This window comes from Nuphar pumila, chromosome 7 (genome assembly GCF_984573655.1).
Source record: "Nuphar pumila chromosome 7, dmNupPumi1.hap1.1, whole genome shotgun sequence".
NCBI lineage: Eukaryota > Viridiplantae > Streptophyta > Magnoliopsida > Nymphaeales > Nymphaeaceae > Nuphar > Nuphar pumila.
Genome location: NC_143255.1, coordinates 57,637,110 through 57,658,451, shown reverse-complemented (window position 1 = coordinate 57,658,451; position 21,342 = coordinate 57,637,110). Strand labels below are relative to the sequence as shown.

The 21,342-nt window shown below is 38.6% G+C and overlaps 1 protein-coding gene across 1 annotated transcript; it reads right to left on the bottom strand.

Moving 5' to 3' along the window:
* Positions 1-1,792: 1,792 nt before the first annotated feature.
* On the bottom strand, positions 1,793-7,431 carry LOC149832317 (glucose-1-phosphate adenylyltransferase large subunit 1-like). Its single transcript, XM_090014442.1, has 15 exons — positions 6,791-7,431; positions 5,752-5,874; positions 5,031-5,204; positions 4,821-4,913; positions 4,620-4,703; positions 4,466-4,521; positions 4,155-4,248; positions 3,893-4,005; positions 3,686-3,758; positions 3,473-3,553; positions 3,280-3,366; positions 3,081-3,185; positions 2,821-2,927; positions 2,666-2,726; positions 1,793-2,297 (listed from the first exon to the last, which is right to left on the bottom strand). The coding sequence occupies exons 1-15, from the start codon at positions 7,010-7,012 to the stop codon at positions 2,196-2,198; spliced, it is 1,575 nt and encodes a 524-aa protein (XP_089870568.1). The 5' UTR covers positions 7,013-7,431; the 3' UTR covers positions 1,793-2,195.
* Between the last annotated feature and the right edge of the window lie 13,911 nt (positions 7,432-21,342).

Here is a 21,342-nt window from a genome sequence, read left to right as displayed (position 1 = left end):
AAAAAAATGATAAAAAGATAAGTCAAAATCAAACCATGACCATGACCATGACCAGACCGAACTAGGCTGAACTGAATCCAAATCCAAGTCTATGTCCAAAGTTCAAAGTTTAATAGATAAGCTCAAGCTCCAATCCCCTTGAGGGCCTTGCACTCTAAGCCGACTTCTCCACATTTTAAGCTCAAAATGTTTTTTTACATATGATTAATGTTAGAATAAAATATTTTTCATAAAGTGGGTTTTTCTCTCAAAAATGCTTTCTCAAAAAACTAGGTAAAGAAAGAGATATTTTTCCAAAGTTTTTTTTTTAAATGGTATAATTTTGAGCCAAATACTAACAGATGTCACCAAAAACAACCCAAATCTTAGATAACTGCATCACATAGACACAAGTTTTGTATATGTTTGAGGAGACATTTTCTCAGGATTTCCTTTCCCCAATGCCACAAAATTATGTTTGTTGACTTGGGGCACGTTTGGAAGCAAGGATGCAAAATGGAAAACCGGTATGGATTTTTCAACCCTTCCAAACTAGAAAAACTTTTTTGCTAAGAGATTTTTTTTAAAAAAGTACACTTTTTTGATAGAAACCATTCCTCCATGGGGGAGAGTGGAGGAATGTTTCCTACCAAGAGAAAATTTATTTTTACACTCCCCACCACCCATCTCACCACAACTAACCATCACCGCCCACCATCCATCTTACCACCACCCACCACCATCACCCTCCTCTTCTCTTTCATTTTTCACATTTTCCCACTTTGTTTTTCTCACGCAACACAAACAAGAGAAAAACTTTCTTTTGAAAAACTTCTCATATAAAAAACTCTCATAGGCAAAACTTTCTTTTTCTATGAGAGTTTTTCTCTCTTCCAAACATGCCCTTGAGAAAGACAAGTCATAAGAAATCTTTTATCTTTGAGCCGATAAATCTATTTATCTATACGAAGTGGGCGTCCATCGGCACACCTTCCAAAAGTCCAGAGCAGATCCAGTCATGTGCGTGTTTCAGTTTTATCAATTCCTACCTGTTTCCGTTTTGTTGGGGCAGGCAGTTCCTCAGTCAACAACAGCATAAGAGAAAAGGAGTGGTGCGGATGGTCGGATGTGCTCAAGCTAATTAACCCTGGCTCTAAGGTTGTGCTGGAATCTGAAATCAGGGCGGGCAGACATTGTCGCTAGAACACAACTGCTAGAAGGGAGGTGGAAAATTGCATCCCCCAGCAAGTGAGGCAAATTTTGTTTAGTTTTGATAGAGTTAAATGTACAAAAATCAAAATATAACACAAATTTTATAGCAAAACTCACGATTGGGGAATCCAAAAATCCTGGAAAGATCACCCCCCCCCCCCCCCCCCCCCGCCCGGATTGGTTCCCTGAAAGTGGAGATGTACAATCCTACCCTGTAATACTTCAGTGATTTACTTGAATGAAATCTGCTAGGGGTCTGCCTAACCCCAGCTTGCCTTTCAAAAAAAAAAATCCTACCTGTTAAGCTTAAGCTTTGTTTGGGAGCCTTGAATGTGGAGGTGTTGAGGTTTCCGCAGTCTTTCATGCTTTATGACTGTTTGGGAGACGCCACATTTCAACACCATTCAAAAGAGGATGTTTTTGGCAACTCCATCCTCAATACCACATTTTGGCAAGACATGGCAATGGTGTTTCCATCCTAATGCAAGGCTACCAAACGGGGACTTAAATACCTTCAACAGATTAATTTTGAAACCAAATGACGTTCTTGGTATATAACCACAAGCAGCCAAACTTCTCGCACTGGAAAGAAGAAGAACCATTAATTAGAGAACCTCAATGAGGTGTTCATTAATATCATGAAATATTTACATGGCTCAACGGATCATACCACCTCAAGTAATTTATTCCATAGCCGTTCCTAAAATTCAGTAAAACATCCTACCATGCAGCGAGAAGCTCTTAATTTACATACAAGGAACCACCCCGCATCCGCTGCTTATTCTGGGAATGAAAACTAGAGACAGCTTATAGAAGCCAAACACAGTAGACTCGTTTGATACAGAAATTAGACTTCTATCTCAGACTAGTATTTCTGAACCAAGTAAATTACTGCCTTCTCTTTATACTTGATACTGTACAGGAAATGCTTATCATACTTTGCTATGTTCCACTTCCGTTCTAGGTCCATCTCTAGAAACTGAAAGATCCAGCTCGGAATCATCTTAAATTGCAGTCCCGTCCATGATGGTTGCGTTCTCCAGTATTATAGTGATGCCGGAGCGAATATGGAATCCTTCAGACGGTCGGTCTGCTTCTTGAACATTCTACAAAGACAAGAAACTCAAATCAACATTTTCAGAACCAGAAAATCATGAATTCAACTTGGGTCAGGCTCCCTTATTTGCTACGGAGACTCAAGCCACTCCCATTTCACATGGTTTGCCTTCATTTTTCAAGAACGTCAGCCATCGGGTAGGTTTTCTGTCTGAGCGTAGGTCAGGCCTGTAGTTATACAACACAAAGTATAGGCTCCACTAGCAGCTGGAACCAGTTTTTACAAACTTACTTTTTTTTACAGTAACTAAATAATTGCAAGTAGCCTGAGCAACTGCTTATGTTAGATAAGCAGCCACAAAGCCTAAAAATTCAAATCTTGCCACCATTGACAAGTAGTGAAGGCAATTCTGCTTACATCTTTGTTCACAATGACCACATCCTTCCCAATCCTAGCATTCTTGTCAATGATGCAGTTCCTGCAAAAAAAGACAACAGGTGGTAACGATATCAGAAACATAGTGCGACTACTGCAATGTAACACATTATGAAACGGTGACTCATTAACATCACCTGATCTTGGTGTTTTGTCCTACACCAATGGGGACCTTTCCTTCTGCCAGTAGCGATGCAATTTCAGCTTCAGTTTGGTAATAATTAGCTCCCATCATCATGGTATCCTAAATATTGAAAAGTTGAAGTTGTTACTGACAAATGCAAGACTGTGTAGCTCTTTTAACAAACTCGTCTTAGCTGGATCATCGAGAAGCCAGAAATCATTTCAGCTTCTCATGTAGTCAAGAAATGCAATGTCGGGAAGTTTAAAAGCTCACCTGCAACTCCACACCATATTCTAGACGTGAACGCACACCTACAATGGAGTGCTGAACACTGCATTCTCGCAAGAAACATCCATGGGAAATTATTGAATCCACAACCTGCATATTATTTGCAAGCTCACATTAGGCATACCTTGTGATTTGCAAAATCTGTCGCTTCATCAGAAGCATAAATCAGAGGTCTTGGTCATACCCGGCATTTTTCTATTTTGGTTGGAGGAAGATACCGTGGCGAGGTGAAGAATGGTGTATTTGGATCATAGAAACTAAATTTGGGAGGCTGCACCAGTAGTTAAAATTAAATAAGTACAGACTGCTTCACAGCAAACCAATTAAGCCATATAATACAGTTATAAAAGTAAGTTGAATTGGGTACAGTGACATGCCTGTTCCGTAAGAGCCAGGTTGGCATCAAAAAAAGATTTGATTGTTCCAATATCTTCCCAGTAATCATTGAATAAATATGCCTGTGGGAAAAGAGCATGTTAACTATCAGTTGCAGTTTAACCTTGTATAAGGTGGGATATAGTAGTATGAGATCAATGAGCTTGTTAAAGTCAGAGCTGCAAACATTGATGACAGAAACATGAAAAATCTACCTGCACATTGTGCTCTTTAACAGCTGCAGGAATGATTTCTGATCCAAAGTCATTGGCTGTGGGATACCTCGATCTGTCAAAAGGTGATAAAGAAAAATTAAGTACCACAGGTCCATGAAACTCTAGAAGAATAGGAATCTGATCTTTCAACATTGTTCTGAACTGAAAATACATCAATTTAATGAAGCATCCCTTGATCTCAGTTACCTGAGCAGCCTTAGTAGAACAGATGTTCTAAATACATAAACTCCCATGGATGCAATGTATGGATATTCCTTAGCTTCCTGAGGAGTCAACCCTAAAAGAGTGTTGTCCACTTGCTGCATATTCAGAAATGGAAGATAAAGTCATTTACAATAACGTACGAGCTCCACATCCATCATCCAAGAACCAAAAGAAAATATCTCTGACTAACCAAAGATAAAGAGCCTGTGGGAGAAAAAGAAGTAAAGCAAAAATTAGTTTATACCATGGCTTTTAGATGAGAACCCTTGGGTTTCTCAGCGAAATGAATAATACGACTTTTATCATCTATCTTCATCAATCCATAATCAGATGCGCGACTGCCATATTAATAGAAAAAAGTCAGAAGGTGGTGTCCAAAAATATAAAAGATTCTGTTAACACCCCATCTACTTGTAGGTCAACTTGTGCATGCATGCATGCGTGTAAGCGTGTGCATGTTTTATGACTTCAATACTTGAATGACTAAGTTATCTCGTTAATCTGAAATCAAAACAACTGAAATTCATTCTCTTAGCTATAAGCATCAATTATTACCTATCATTCATTGGAACACATGAAACAGTTATGTCAGCACCTGTATCAACATGCCTCTGCATAAGACAACAACAATTAGTGCATAATTTTCAATTTTTTTCTCAACAGTATTGTACCATGCGTGGAAAGCTGTATGCTATTGAATTTTTCATACCTGCACAAAGTCCATGTAATTCATTCTGTACAGATGATCACCAGATAATATAAGGATATGCTCAACATTTTTATTCTTCGCATCCTACTCAAGTTAGAGACATCATGTCACACATCATAATGGTAGATTGAAAAGATGTTAATGATGATTCAACTAATTTATTATCAAGGAAATGTAATATATTTTATACAGAGTACTGACCTCAAAAACCCATATAAATTGCCTCACAGCATCTGCTGTGCCCTGGAACCAATTCATTCCAGATTCACCAGGAGTCTGAGTGGCTGCTAATACCTGTCAAATTAGAGTGAAATGGTGAGAGGAAAGAAGTTTTTTACCAAAAACTAATATAAGATATATTTTCTTTTCTCTCTATGGAAATCATGATGAAGAGCTCCTGAACTGTCTTACCTCAACAAATCCATCACCAAAGTTGACTCCATTCCCAAGATTGTATGTGCGAGCAAGATGGCGATTAAGAGATGCAGAATTAAACTGAGTCATGATGAATATCTTGTTTATTTCACTGTTAATGCAATTGCTCATTGGAACATCAATGAGTCTGTAGCATCCTCCAATGGGTACCTAATCACAGATCCAAGCATAAACAGCACTTTTGAAACTTTGCAATGGCATAATAAAAGAATAAATTCTTAGCATGCACTAAAGCATAATATGCTTCATTAAAGCACAAAATATAATCATATTCCAAGCAATCAATATTAAATAAAAAAGGTATAGAGAACGTGATAAGTTGATGGGATGCGTGACTGTATCTCCAGCAGGCCTAACCATGTTGTTTTGGTAATTCCGCTCATAAGTATAATAACAGAGCAGGAAGACTTGGGCCTTAGGAATGCATCTATATCCTAGAATCTCTTTTCAAACCTTCGGCCAACAAAGAATAAATGTAAAGTAGAGACAAGAGGTGATCTCCTTTCCTATTACATTAGGAAGTCCAACTCTTAAGAACAGGGTTGAGTGCATAAGGAGGCAATGATTCAAAGTTGAGAAGACAATCACAGAAAACAAGCCATGTTTGTGTCTGTTATCACCTTATAAAAAATCCATCATAATTAAAATGGTTAGAGAATACAACCACAAGGAGAAATGGGGATCCAAATTTGCATACCGCTGGCTTAGCTCTTCTACGGGTGAGTGGAAAAAGCCGAGTTCCAGCACCTCCACCTAATATTATTGCAGCAACACTTTTTGGATCTGCTTGTTGCTTTATAAAAACTGGTTCGCGGAAGGTCTGCATATGCAAGTTGAAGTTCAAGAGCTAGTTATAACACATTCTACAATATGATGGGAGCAACAAATGACAAGATTAGTAAATACATTCACTCTTCAAAAACTAATATATCTGTAAAAATAAGCCACCCTTTACATGGAAAGATAAAAAACTTTATACAAACCATGTTTATAACTTATAGGCTTCTAAGAAAAGATGCTAGTGTATGAGACAGCATGTAGGCAGTCAGTTTTCAGTGAAAGCTGAACTGAAACAATTGTAAACGTGAGAACCACACGGACCGTTTTAACAGAAGAAGAGCCAATATACTATTTGTAATCCACTTATTTACAAAATTCACCATGACTAACTATAATTGCAAATCTTGGTTTGTTACATTAGCCCTGTGGATCGCTGATCACCCTACTGACCAACTATTAATCTACAGCGGAAAAACAAGATCATAAAATCAGGATGTTCACTATAACAAACTAGAAACATTCACATGCTCAAAGGACGACCAGTTAACCAACACCACCCATCAAACATGGGAATTGGAAAAATTAAAGCCATAACTTTCATCACCATCAAACATAGTTTAATGGATAGGTCATCCTGATAAGCAGCACTGATTTGCCATATGTCAAAATCATGAAATCACAATGTTCGCCATCACGAACAAGTATTTCACATATTTCTCTCCTCTGCATGCGAATCATTCAGAAAGAAAAATAAAGCACGACCTATCATGACAATACAGTCACGAAGTTCATTACAACCAAGTGCAAAATATTAACCGCAAAACTTATTTAACTTGTAGCATTCAGTACAGAAAATAAAGAGTAACACTTCAATAAGAAAGAAGTTGCAAAATCACAGTACACCAAGACCAACTGCAAAATATTGGGTCATATAAGTACTTAAAGAACGTACATACCAAGATCTCTTTGTTGATATCAGTAAGAACGGAGCGTATAACTCCAACATTAACCCTTCCACCTGAGCTTCCAGATTTCATCTTTTTCTCCAACTGGGTACCGAAAACTATCCTGTTCTGTAAACACCCATCACCCCAAAACTTGGAGTTTTCGACACAACCACCTCTTTTAACATATCTCAATGGCCCTCGAGTCTTCAAAACCACACTAGAAGCATCCATGGTTTGTTTTCTCAAATTTCCTCCACCTTCAGAAAAACTAATTAAAAGGCCCAGAAAGGAAACACAAAAGATGCAGAAATCTCAAGAGAGATGGACAGACGGAGCCTATTCGAGAAAAGAAGCCAGAAGGGAGGAAACCCAGGTGGGTAGTCGTGAAACTCGATTCACATATGCTTTTAAAACGTATAAAGTGGGCCCTCAAGTGCAAGAACCATGACTAGTGTATTCTTGGAACTCCCCGCATTGACATGTACATGAGGGTGCCAATCAAAAATATTTTTATATCAAGCACAGCAATACAGAAAATCTTTTTCCACCACCCCGTTCACTAAGGACCGTTGATACCTCTGTAAACAAACGAGCTACAGTGTTCTGATTGAATCATGGAGAAATGTGCATCGTTAGAGAGAGATGCCATCGGTCCTGACCGAAACGAAGGCTTCTAAATAGCAACACTTGTGAAAGGAAACAAACGATCCCAGGCCCTCCTTTTTTTGGCTCCACCTTAGTAGGGGTGGTTGCCTATAATTTCTGGATCTTTTACCCTCGTAACCTGCTCTTCACCTCTTATTTCTCGGTAACTGTTACTTTTACTGACCAACAGAACTAACCCGTGAGAAATGCAAAAGATTCTTTGGTTTAAGGGCTCAGCACACCTCGTCAGATGGGTCTTCAAGTTTGTTGTGGATCTGATACTCGGAATGAGCTTCTCTTGCTCAAAGGTTGGAGCTAACAGAAAACCATCTTCGATGATCAAGGGAATACCCCTCGAGTTTTAAACCAGACACAAATAAGATCACAGTCACCTTGACGTGTAATAAGAAGCAAATTGTAACACCTAAATTCGAGACTTTTGGAGTTTGGGTTGATAGCTATTACTTTTCAAAAAAAAACTACAAAGTAGTGTAGAGAAAAATAAATTTCTTTAAATAAAATATCATCAATTAATGTCAAATAAATAAATTCTATATGAGCCTGACTACATCATCCAAAGATATCGCCTATCAAGTTCAATAAATAACAAAAAAAAAGAAATTGCACAATGTCCTAACACCAAGTCTTGTCTCACAAAGCCACCTACAATCTCTAATTGTAATAATTAAAAATGATGAGTTTTATAACTTAATAAAGAATAAATTACAAACAAAATAAATTCAGATTTACATCTATAATGGCTTCTAAACCCCTAACCTTATTTTTAGTTTTTGACAACAGAACACACACATGTTTGTGTCTTTTAAATTTCTTCACTTTCTTACTCATTTCTCAATGATAACTGTTATCTACTTCGATTATATCGATAATAGCTTACTATGGTATTGGCCAATGATAACAAACCGTATAAAATACTTCAATTCTACGATGTTGGCCAGACTATGAATCACTCCCTCTATCTCTATCCACTACAGTGTAAGATCCTTGGTAGCAAACCGACAAGTCACTAAATAGATTTATACCTAATTCAAGGTTCGTGACTCATGCTATATATTAATTTTATTCGAGTCTTAAATGTTTCGATGAAATCATGATCCCTTAGGACATATAAATATGTATCTCATGCATTCTCACATGAACTCTCTCTCGTGTTTATATTCACTGTCTCTCGATAAGTGTTCTCAAGAGACATTCTTAATCAAACATTCTCAATGGGCAATCCTAGGGTTTTGATATTCACAAACTTTATAAGTATGCAGAGATGTAGTCTCTCTACATCAATAAATCTCGAGGGCCCCGATAATGACAACTATCACGTTGACAACCATCAGGTAGCCATTTCCACCTATCACTCCCCTAGTAATTTATAGGGTTTTAGCATGCTAGACTATTTCAAAGTTACAGTGACTCAAAATCTCATCTCAGAGCCTCGGTTCTCATGCATGTATTTCTAAGTTCTTTATAAACTCAAGTATGCATTTTATCTAAAATACAATAATTCAATATATGAAACTCTTGCTGAAGAATCACAAATAAATGAAATCATTTATGGCATCAAAACTAATTCATATGCATTCATTCTATAACCATAAGAAAAGTTTATTTCTAATATGTAGTTGCAAGCTCATTAGAATATAGTTGTGATATCAAGTAAACATGATTTCATGTAATTTAATTCACAAATATGTTAGCATACAATGTGTTATTAACTAAAATGCTTATAATTTTTCTTACTTTGAATGCAAATGCTGCACTCTAGTATGTAATCAAGTCTCTCATAGTTATAATAGTAGAATCTTATCATCATACAAGTATATACATATTGATAAACATATATTCTTTATACTTTATCAAAATTACTAACATACTCCTCTCTAGGTGGTTTGTCAGACCTTGAATTTTTAGCCTTTGATTTGGTCAGAACCATAATATAAACATATTTCTCTCTACGATACAAATCCAACATACCAAACCTCAGTCAATTCTGAGTTCAGAGTGCGGAGTTATGCTCATTTTACTAATGTGATATTAGGTCATACATACAAGGAAAATTTGGTCATTTGAACTCACTGCGATTTGACCTGATTCAGCACAGGCTCAATCTGAGTCTAAAACACTAGGCATGTTGAACCTAGTCTGGACCCAACTGGGTTTGAGTTCAGACCCATCTGAACTCTCTAAATTCCATATCGAATCCACTCACTAAGTGATACAAATCCATATCCAGTTTAGGGTAATTGGATTGGACCCAATCTGTTCCAACTGAGAACAATTTGGGCTGATTTAGTTCTATTCCAATCAAAGACAGACTAGACTGGTTCAGTTCAGTTCTAGTCAGAAATAAACTGAACTAGATTCAATTTAGTTTTAGCCAAGGACCGACTGAACTGAATCTAATAGGAACAGATTGATATGGATTCAGTTCAATTTAATCTAGATCCTGAACCGATCCACCTAATCACAGATTAGATACAGACTCAGTTCTAATTTGGATCCAAAACTGATCTGCCTAGTCATAAACTGGATTCAGACTCAGTTTAGTCTGGGTCTGGTCTAACCCAGACCAATCCAGACCCATTGAATCAAACTGGACCCAAACATAGTCTGGTCCAGTTCAATCTAGACTCATCAAAAGGAAACCGAGGGTCCAACCCAACCCGCCTCAGTTCTCTCTCTCTCTTTTACACTGACCAGACTCGGTCTCGCTGAACCCGGATTGAGTCAGTCCTCAGTTAGGCCCCACCCAGTCTAGGTTCACACTCATACCGGTTCGGTCAGACCGTCTTGATCCCATTCAGCCTAGACCGAGTCGGTAGGTTGCCAACTGAGACAATTATTTTTTTTACTAAGTTGGTTCGATCTGGGTCTCACCCAAACCGACTCATCAGATCTTGAATCGACACAACTTGGTCTGGGCTGCACCTAGACTGAGTTAGTCTCCTGACTTACCTGGGACGATGGTCGAGGCAAAGGGTGCAGCTTCGACCTTCTCCCCTCTCGACAGAGGTCGCCAACATGTAATTGTTCTCTCTCTCTCTCTCTCTCTCTCTCTCTCTATATATATATATATATATATATATATATATATATATATATATATATATATATATATATATAACAACACCGACAGTCAGTGGCTGCTATCCTTCTCCTTACAAATACGTCGACAACCATGGTTGTCGACCTTCTCTCAGTGGCACATCGGCAGCCATGCATGCCAGCCTCTCTGACCAAACAAAAAAGAAAAACAAAGGGGAGAGTCGTTACCTGTGGTGGCGGCTCCTCCCATCGTCAGTGCTCCGACAGATCTTCTCCCTCTCTCTTGTTGTCAACCCCCGATAGCCTCTCTCTCTCTCTCTCTCGCTCGCTCTCTGTAACACCCCAATCCGGGACATCCCAAGTTCGGGTTTTCAGGTATTACTTCTCAGAGGAAATAGTCCAAAGTGAGCATAGCAAAACCATGACATAATTTTTCTTCTTCAAAATAAAACATCATTTTTTCATAATAAAATCCCTCAAAGGCTACATCATTCATACATATATGAGTTCAATAAAATAAAAACATAAATCAAATAAAAGTCTAGTGTCTATCTAACCGCTTAAGAACACCTACTGAAGTCATGGCTACATCGACCTATATCTGGAAGACCTCTTAAAACCTACAATTGTAATTAAAAGGAGGGTGAGTCTACAACTCAGTAAAGAATATTTATAAACAACTTAAACTTTGACTTACAAATATAGTGGGTTCTAAGTCCTTAATCTTAGTTTAGTTTTTTATCGCATAATGCATATATTTGTCTCTTTTAACCCCCTATTAACCTTCTTAAAACTCACAAGTTAACACTTACTTAATGCTAACTATTTGTCTAGATTGGCTATACCGAAAATAGCCTATTATGGGCATAAGAATCCGTGTAGAATACCCAAATTCTACAATGTTGGTCAGACTATGAACTACTTTGAGTGATTCCAACCAAGATCACTAGGTACTTCAATGAAAAATGACTCATTGGTAGCTAGCCAAAGAGTCGGACTGAAGAGTTATATTTGCTCCTCAGGTTTGTGGCTTATGTTACATCCTAGTCTGCCTAGAGTTCTAAATCACTGTGTGCAACATAACCCCTAAGATATATTATACAACTCTTGCTTTTCCCACATAAACTCCCTCAATTTCAAATTTTCTCTATTTTAATTAAGTTTCTCAGGATATTATTAAGGTTTTGATATTCACAAAAATTTGAGCATGCAAATGATGTAGTGTCTCTACATCAATAAATCGCCAGTGACCCACACTTATGGCGACTCTCACTCTAATTGTCGCCATGTAGTCATTTTCATCCGTCGCCTCTTCCAAAATTTATGAGGTTAAGTTTAACATGCTAATATAACTCAAATTGCAGTAAATATAACTAAAAGAAGTGACTAAAAAAAAAAAAAACTCAAATACTCATTTATGTTCACATGCATGTAGTTCATTGCAGTAAATATAACTAAAAGAAGTGACTCAAAAAAATAACTCAAATACTCATTTATGTTCACATGCATGTAGTTCTATATTCTCAAGAAGCATAAAATATAGATTTTTATCTAAAATCACACAATTTTCTCACATGCATAGAAACTCAAGGACAACTACATTATATGTGAAGTAACCACTACATTTTCAAACATATATGATTTCATGCAAACTATCTGACACACACAAAAAGCACATTATTTATTATTAACTAAAAAATGCTCATAATGTCCCTTACCTCAAATGCAATCATTGAACTCTAACCTTCAGTCAAGTCTCTCATAGTAGTAATAGGATATGTTATTCACATAATTACTAAACATACAATTATCATATTTTTATAAAATTACCAAACTACCCCTTCTTAGAATGGTCTATTGAACCTCATTTTCAATCTTGTGTGTTTGGTTATGAAAATAGGACAAACAAATTCTTCTTTACATCTCAATTCTAAAACACCAAACCTTATCTGATTATGAGTTCGGAGTGCGAAGTTATAACCATTTTACCAATTGCATATCAATCACATGCTACGACGGTAATTTGGTCTTTTACTGACCTAATTCAGTACAGATCAAAATTGAGCTCATTTTGAGTTTAGTCCAGGCTTGACTGAACAGGTCCGGTTGACCCAAGGCTCCCTCTAATATATATATATATATATATATATATATATCATACATGTAAGTATGTATTCAAATATGGTTCAACTCGACCCAAGTGGGTCTAACCCGTTTTCTTATTTTCTCATTCTTACTCACTTATTTTCGAATTTACTGATTTTTTTTCAAACCCAGCTTAGTTTGGGTTTGGTCCATACTGATCCTAAAAAGATTCAGTTACCAAACCTTATCTAGCAATTGGATCCAGATCCAGTTTAGTACAAACTGGATCAAACTCAATTCAGTGCTTATATGGTACAACTTAACCCAAAATCGCTTGGGTCCTTGTTTAGTACTAACAAGATCCAGACTCAGTTCAGTCTAGATACCATTCAAAGTGGATCGTAGATGTCACCATTTGAGCAACAGGAGTTGGACAGATGTCACCATGAATATTTGCCATAACCCTTTTGTACAGCCAAATTAATAATGACTTTACTAGAGTGGTCATTATGTGGAAACTGTCCCATATAGTTTAAAGAGAGAAGCTAGTAGAATTATAAAGACATCTGACCTTAATTGAGAAGATTACAGTGAACGACAGTATTAAAAATGATAAGAGATTATATTTTAATTAGATAATTGAACATTTGATGGCCATGTTTAGAAATGAAACGGGTTTCCAAATTAATGAATTAAGATTACAGGAAGCTTGCCTTGAGACCACATATCACTACACTCGTGTCGCTTTCATACCGGATGTTCAACACTTGTACCTTGTTTGAGAATCTAGACAATTACAAAACAACATGGTTTCCCATAAACGAGCGACAGCTCCCGAGCATTATTAACAACAAATAAAAAATGTTAACTTTACCATAATGGAATGGAAGGGAAGGGAAGGGAAAAAATCTATTTCCAAGACATTTGTATTAGAAATACTACAAATTTTCCAATTCAAGGTCACGAGGGCTCTCTCTGTGGGTAACAAAACTATAGGTAGGTTTGGACGCCTGTCAATGTGCAGTCGGTGATAGAAGGGCTTTGGGTTTTCCCATAGATCGACTAGTCTTAAAAGAAAAAAATAATTCCAATTTAATTATATATATATATATATATAAATTTTCTGATAGAAGATGCGCTGAATTAATATTTAAAGACAATTGATAAAGAAGAAATTTCGAGTGTCAGCCACTTCAAGCAGTCCTCAAAATTTGCCACCTTAGTATTACTTCACTTACCAAATTTAAAGAAATGCTTAGAAGATGAAAAGTATGGCTTGGATGGTGCCAAACAATTAAAAAGCAACCATAATATTTTATTTCACACGGTGTTGATCAAATAGCCTGTCAACAAAATGGTGTTTTTATCAAAGATCACATCTCCCCCCTTTTTCACTATAGTAGACATAACCTCTTAAGGAGTATTTGCAAATTTATATTTGCCAATTTACATTATATTTTCCACCAGAACCCAAAGTTCAACGAGTTGCTATCAATTGGTTTTACTCAACTAAAAAAGTCTTGAAAACCAAGAAAAAAATGGTGGCATAGGCTGTAAGAGGTACTCACAACTTTACATTTGCTAAATTTACATGAAGTTTTCCTCTAGAACTACAAGGCTATATAGATCGGGTGTTGGAGAGGAGATGAGAGGGGCGATGGGAGAGTGGAGAAGAAAACGGGTGATGAAACTGGAAATTTTCACTGCATCGTTGTGAGTGTCACGGGCTAATTTTTTTTTTTTTTTTTTTGCGAGTGCAGCATCAGAACCCAATCTGGCCAGCCTAATGGTTTCAGGCCACTCTAAACACCATTCTCATCTCCCAAAACAAGGTTCGTGGGTTTAGTTGGTATCCATTAAACCCTCATCCAATACCATCTCTCCTCTCATCTCTTTAGCTAAGTCAAAGTCCAATGATTTGTCTCAACCAAAAATTTATTAAAAAAAGCCAACAAAAAGAAAGGAAAAAACAAAGAAAAAGAGCAGAAACAAATTTTCATCGCAGGTGGTAGTAACCTTTCGAAAATATCTGCACAAGGAGTGGAACAGTCAAACCCGGACTGACTCTAAGCCCCCCCCCCCCCCCCCCCCCCCGCACACCCATTCCGATGGAGTCCGCTTTGAGTTCTGCCCACCAGATAAAGACGGACGGCCAGGATTCCACCATGGCGTTGGACGGTTGCGGTTGGCTCAAGCCTGCGAGGCCACCTCAGTTCACATGCTGCCAGCTCGAGCGATTGCCGATGGGTCCGGATCTCCTCCTTCCTGTAGGGCCAAACAGCTTTGAAAGATGACCCGCACGGGATCGTACTGTAGTACGCGGTGGAGCTTGCACGACAGGTTACCGTCAACGCACGTGGCGGGGTATTATTGGGCACACAACTGACGGCTGTAATTCGTTGAGAAAATGAGACCTCCATGCTCTGTCTCGTCGTCGTTTTCTTCTTCAGACAAACTCTAGGGCTTGTTTTCTTCCCCACAAATTATTATTATTTTTATTTGCAAAAAAAAAAAAAAAAAGAGAAAACAGGACAGCATTTTGTAGATATTATACTAGTCTATCTGTTGGTGTGCATACCATCAATGTCACAAATGTCGTTTTTGAGATTTTTTCTACAAGAAAAAGTGTCATTAAGCTAAATAATTTTTGTTTTTAAAAGTACCGCAGAAAAAATATCAACCATACATAATATAAAAAAGTTGAGAAATAATATAAACACATCAAAAGTTAAAAAAACGTGTCAAGACATAAGAGTATCACCAGAGAATACCACGTCTTTACTTTCATTTAGTGGGTATATCTAAGGGTGTCAGTGGATTTGGTTCATACCAAGGTAAAACCAGATGGGTACCAGATTTTTGGGTATTTTGGGTATGGTATCAGGTTTGGAGCGGGTCTAATCGGGTCTACTATAAGAAAAATTATACCCAGACCCGACAAGAACAAAATGAACCAGACAGGAACCATATCTGTAAAATAATATTTTTGTAATATTTACATTGAAAAATGATAGGTCTTAATTGGAACTCAGATTGAGCCTGGGTATAGTATACAATTTCACAAACTATACCTGGGTCCATGTATTAATTGGACATTCGGGTCCACACCTGGGTCTTAATCGGGTTTTTTTATTTGTCACCATACCCAGACCCTATAGGGTTTGGTTCGAATAAACCAAGCCCGTCGACACCCGTAGGTATATCACGACAAAATTCTGTTATTTTTAAAATATATTATTGATGTTTGTTTGTGGGTAGTGGGCACCACCGTCAAGTCTCTAAAGATGTACCCATAGTTAACAGGCAATGATTTCACCATAGTCTTAAAGTGGGGGTGCTTGAAATGCTTAGATTTTCAATCTAAAAGAGATCCGAAGATTTGAGAATCGGCCCCTGTTCCCCCACTTGGTTCTCAAATACACCCAGATTGATCTCTCTCTCTCTCTTATCGTCGATTTGAGATTCAGTTCTTGACAAGCCTTGGATCCTAGCATCGGGTCTGCGCTACATCAGTGTGGTTCATGCCACCTCATAAGATCCTCAGATCTATGATCCAAAACTCTCAAAAGCCGCCCAAACCATTAGCTACTTGTGGACGTAATTGATGATCATTGAGTTGGAATGATTTTCATCCCAAAGTGGGAGGCTAACCTGGAGTATTAAAACGTGTTTAATTACATGGCTACGATTATTTTCTTGTGATTTACTTTGTACAATTGTGTCTCTGATTTGCTTTGTTTGAGTCTTGTTGTAAGTGTCGAGTCACACGTAACTTTTTTCGGGCCACTCTTGCACTTTGGTTTAGGTTGATCAATACCCTGAAGGGTTAGCCTGTAGATCTGAACGGTAATGAGCCTGTGGGCAAAATAGTGAATGAATGCAAATGCTTTGAGCTTTCTTTGTTCACCCTCATTATGATTACTTTCAAGTGATTGTAATTTCTCTTCTTCTCTTCTCTTGCACTCTCTATACTCAAAGCTTCCGCAGTGGCAAGCGAGCGACCAGAAAGACTTGCGGCGGTAAAGAAGGATCGTCGCACCATACTAACCTATTGAAGAAATATGCCTGTAATAAGTGATACCAGAGCCCGTTCTCGAGCTAAAAAAGGGACTTCAGAGTCGGTATCGAGAAACGCATCGACAGACCATGATACAACTTGTGTAACACCAAAGATAAGGCAATCGCCAAGACCGAAGAGATGGGTTCACCTCGGAGCCAAGACTGTCAATAAACATGTGGTTGATGTGACTACGCATGAGAAAGCGATTTTATGTGCATTTGAGTCGTTCAGAAGACTGGGCGACTAGATGAATAGCCTGCTAGATCAGGTGAACTTGCTGATAAGACATGTTACTTCACTAAATACGATAATGACCACATTGCAGACTGAAGTAGGAGAGCTTCAGTTGAAGAACTGGACGTTGCAGCGGACAGTGACCCTAAATGGCGAAAATAGCGATAGGTCATCAAAGATAGATGTGCCAAGGTCAGTGAAGTTCAATGGTTCTAGAGACAGCAAGGCCATATAGAACTTTCTGTTGTAGGTGGAAGACTACTTGGCCATTCAGAACATATTGGCCGATGACCTTAAGGTGAATGCATCAACAACTGTACTTGATGAAGATATTATAGCCTTGTGGAAAAGGAAACATAACGACATGGAAAGATGACATTGCATAATTGATACTTTTGAGGCCTTCAAAAATGAGCTATGCAACTACTTTATGCCAAAGAACGCACAGAGGCAAGCTTATCCGATGGTGGCAGAATTTAAGCATACTAGATCGTTTCAAGACTATGTCAAAGCATTCTAGAAGCTTATGCTAGAGGTACCCAATATGCCAGATGAAGACAAACTCAACTGGTTTATTGTAGGACTACAACCGTGGGCACATCCCGAAGTAGAAAAAAGTAAACCCGAGACTTTGAAAGATGTGTATGTAACGACCGAGCACCTAGTGGATATTCAATGCAAGACCTTCACTCCATCGATAAATGTCGGAAAGAAGCTGAACTATGAAAGCAAGAAAAAGGATCAGCGTGACAACAAGTGTGAATCGTCGACCCAATACCACTTCGTCAAGAAGCATAATTAAAAGAAGTACAACAACGAAAACAAAAGGTGGGTTGTGACTTGTTGGTTATGTGGCGATAGGCATATCTCAAGGTAATGTCTTAAGCACCTCATGAAGGATGATGGTCAAGCCAATGCAGTATAGGCAGAGAGTAGCGACATCGAGGTCATGCAACCAAGTATGAAAACTATGCGGTCGGTTAACGCAGTAAGAAGCTGCACAATTGAAAGCATATCGGTTAGCAAAGAACTCATGTATTTATAAGTCATTGCGAATGAGAAGTCTACTATGATAATGGTAGACTTTAGGGCCACACATAACTTCGTCTCGCAGGAAGAGGCGGAGCGGTTGGACTTGAAGCCCGGGCCAAAGCAGAGGACCATCAAAACAGTGAACTCTTATGCCAAGCCCATCCTTGGTGAAGCAAGGGATGTGGCTATCCAAATTGCAAGTTGAGCAGACAAAACCAACTTCTCAGTGGTTACCCTAGATGATTTTTGAATGATTTCGAGCATGGAGTTTCTTCGCAGCTAGAATGTGATGCTGTTGCCGAAGTTTAACTCATTGATGATCATAGGGCAAAACTCTTCATACACAGTGCAATGCTATACTATTGAAGGTAAGTCATCAATATTATCTACTATGCAATTAAAAAAGGATGTCAAGTAGGGAGAATAGACATTCCTAGTTGTTCTGAATACCAAAGAAAGAAAGGTAGAAGTAGTAGTGCCACCGACCCTTACCCCATTGTTCACGGAGTTTCAAGGACTAATGCTCCCGAAACTGCCGAAGCGTCTGCCACAGAGACGTGAGGTCGACCAAAAGATAGAGTTGACCCTAGGAGCAAAGCCCTCTGTCATGGTCCCTTATCGCATTGGGCCAGCTGAATTAAAGGAGCTACGCAGGTAGCTAAATGAGATGTTAAAAAAAGGCATTGTTTGTCCTTCAAAAGAACCTTTTGACGCTCCTGTGCTCTTTCAGGTAAAACATGATGGTTTCAAAAGGTTATGTGTGGATTATCATGCATTGAACAAGATCACAGTGAAAAAAAAGTATTCATTTCTACTAATAGCGGACTTGTTTGATCAATTAGGCAGTGCTCATATCTTTTCGAATCTAGATTTGCGATCAGGTTACTGGCAAGTGAGGATTGCTGACGGTGATGAGCCTAAGACAACTTGTGTCACTCGCTATGGTGCGCACGATTCTCTGGTGATGCCATTCGGGTTGACTAATGTTCTGGCCATATTCATGACATTGAAGAACAAGATCTTCTACCCTTACTTAGACAAGTTTGTGGTAGTTTATCTTGATGACATCATGATTTACAACAGCAGTATGAAGAAACATGTCAGACACTTGCTAACAGTGTTTCAGGTGTTGAAGGAGAATGACCTCTATGACAAACAAGAGAAATGTCTCTTCAGTCAGGAGGATATCAACTTCCTTAGTCACGTCGTGGGGTGTGGTTTACTGCGCATGGACGGGCAGAAGATAAGATACATCTAGGAATGAAGTTTGCCAACCAAAATGTCAGAGTTGCAGTCATTCTTTGGCTTGGCAAACTACTATCGATGGTTAATTGAAGGTTACTCCCTCATTGTTGCGCTCCTCACGGATTTGCTGAAGAAGAATCAGGTATGGCTCTGGACAGGAGCATGCCAAGATGCTTTTGATGACTTGAAGAAGGCTCTAGGGAGATAACCAGTGTTGCAGTTGACAGACTACTCAAGACCCTTTGAAGTCCACACAGATGCTTCAGATTTCGCCATCGACAAAGTTATCATGTAGGAGGGTCATCTAATTGCTTATGAGAGTCAAAAGTTAAAAGTTGCGGAGAGGCGCTACACTATGCACGAGTGTGAGATGATGGCCATCGTGCACTGCCTCAAGACCTGGCGGCACTATCTTTTGAGTGCCCAGTTCATCGTCAAGATGGACAATATCGCCACAAGCTATTTTCAAATACAGAAGAAGCATATGCCCAAGCAAGCTCGATGGCAAATATTCCTAGCTGAGTTCGACTTCGCTTTAGAGTATAAGGTGGGGAAGACCAATGTTGTTGTTGACGCCCTGAGTCGCAAGGCTGAACTGGTGGTTGTGCGGGCAGAGCCTTCTGAAGTTCACTTAGAGGGTGCATTGCTGGACTGCATCCGTAAAAGAATGCAGCAGGATACAATGGCACAACATCTTGTCTCTCTGGCACAAGCAGGATAGACTCAACGATTTTGGCTATGGATGACCTCCTCATGACTAAAGGGGGACGTGTCTTTGTGTCGCGATGGGGAATCATTCATCGCGAATTGCTTAAAGAGTGCCATGATACATTATAGGCCGATCATCTAGGTTAGGAGAAGACCTTAACACTCCTTGAGTGCGGCTACTATTGATCGTAAATGAGAGACGATGTGGAGGGATATGTGCGAACATGCCTTGTCTGCCAGCAAAACAAGGAGACCAACCAAAAGACTGTCGGCCTCCTTAAGCCTTTACCTATTCTAGAACGTTCTTGGAAGATCATTTTTATGGACTTATTGTTAGTCTGCCAAAGGTAGATGGCTTCAACTCCATCCTGGTGGTGGTGGTGGATCGTTTCTTTAAATACAACACCTTTATCCCAACTTTCAAGGAGTGCCCCATAGAGAAAACTGTGGAGCTGTTCATCATGTATGTTGTGAAGCAATGGGGTGTACCAAGAAGAATTGTGAGTGATCACGATGCTCGCTTCATGGGCAAATTATGGCATGAAGTATTTCGGTTACTCGACTCTGATCTGCTATTTTCAACAAGTTTTCACCCACAGACGGATGGGCAGACGAAGCACATCAACGGACTGTTAGAGCAATACTTCATGCACTTTGTTAGTGCTAATCAGAAAGACTGGGTGAAGCTTATAAACATGGCATAATTCTGCTATAATTTTTAGAAGAGAGAGTCTTCAGGCTATAGCTTGTTCAAGATAGCTACGGGGCAACAACTGCTGACCCCGCATACTCTTGCCGCATAGGAGAAGGGAAGGTCATCCTTTGCCTATCAGTTTGTTTGAGATTGACATGAGCAGACTGAGTTGGCGAAGGCGTTTCTGCATAAGGTAGCTAAGAGAATGAAGAGGTGGGCGGAGAAGCATCGTCGGTCAACTGAGTTCTGTGTTGGGGACGAGGTGTTGGTGAAGCTTTACCTGGATCACACAAGCATCTTTTGTGGGCGGCACCATAGACTGATCAGGAAGTATAAGGGACCATTCACCATGATCATGCATATATTTTTGTATTTTATTCACACTATTTTATGCATGATCTATTGAAAAATCACTTTAAAAATTCAGTCTTATCGTTATTTTTGAGAAACTGCATTGAAATTGAAAATATCAGAAAATTGCACATTTTAGAGCATGCCCTGCATTTTTTTAGTGTTTTATCTCATTTAGAATTTTCTAACTTATACTTTAATTATATTAGGAGTTGATGAATTAATTTTATTTAGTTTAGAAGTATTTTTTTTTTAGAAAAACACATTTTCTAGAGAAGACATGTTTTAGAATTTCTGAATTTTTTTTGAACTTCAATAGAAAAATGTGTTTTGATCTAGGAATTAGTATAAATAATATTTTTAGAGTTGCAACCCACGTTTTTTCCTTCCGAGAAAACACAGGCCTCTTCTTTTCTCTTCCTCCTCTTCGTTCTCAATCGGTTATCC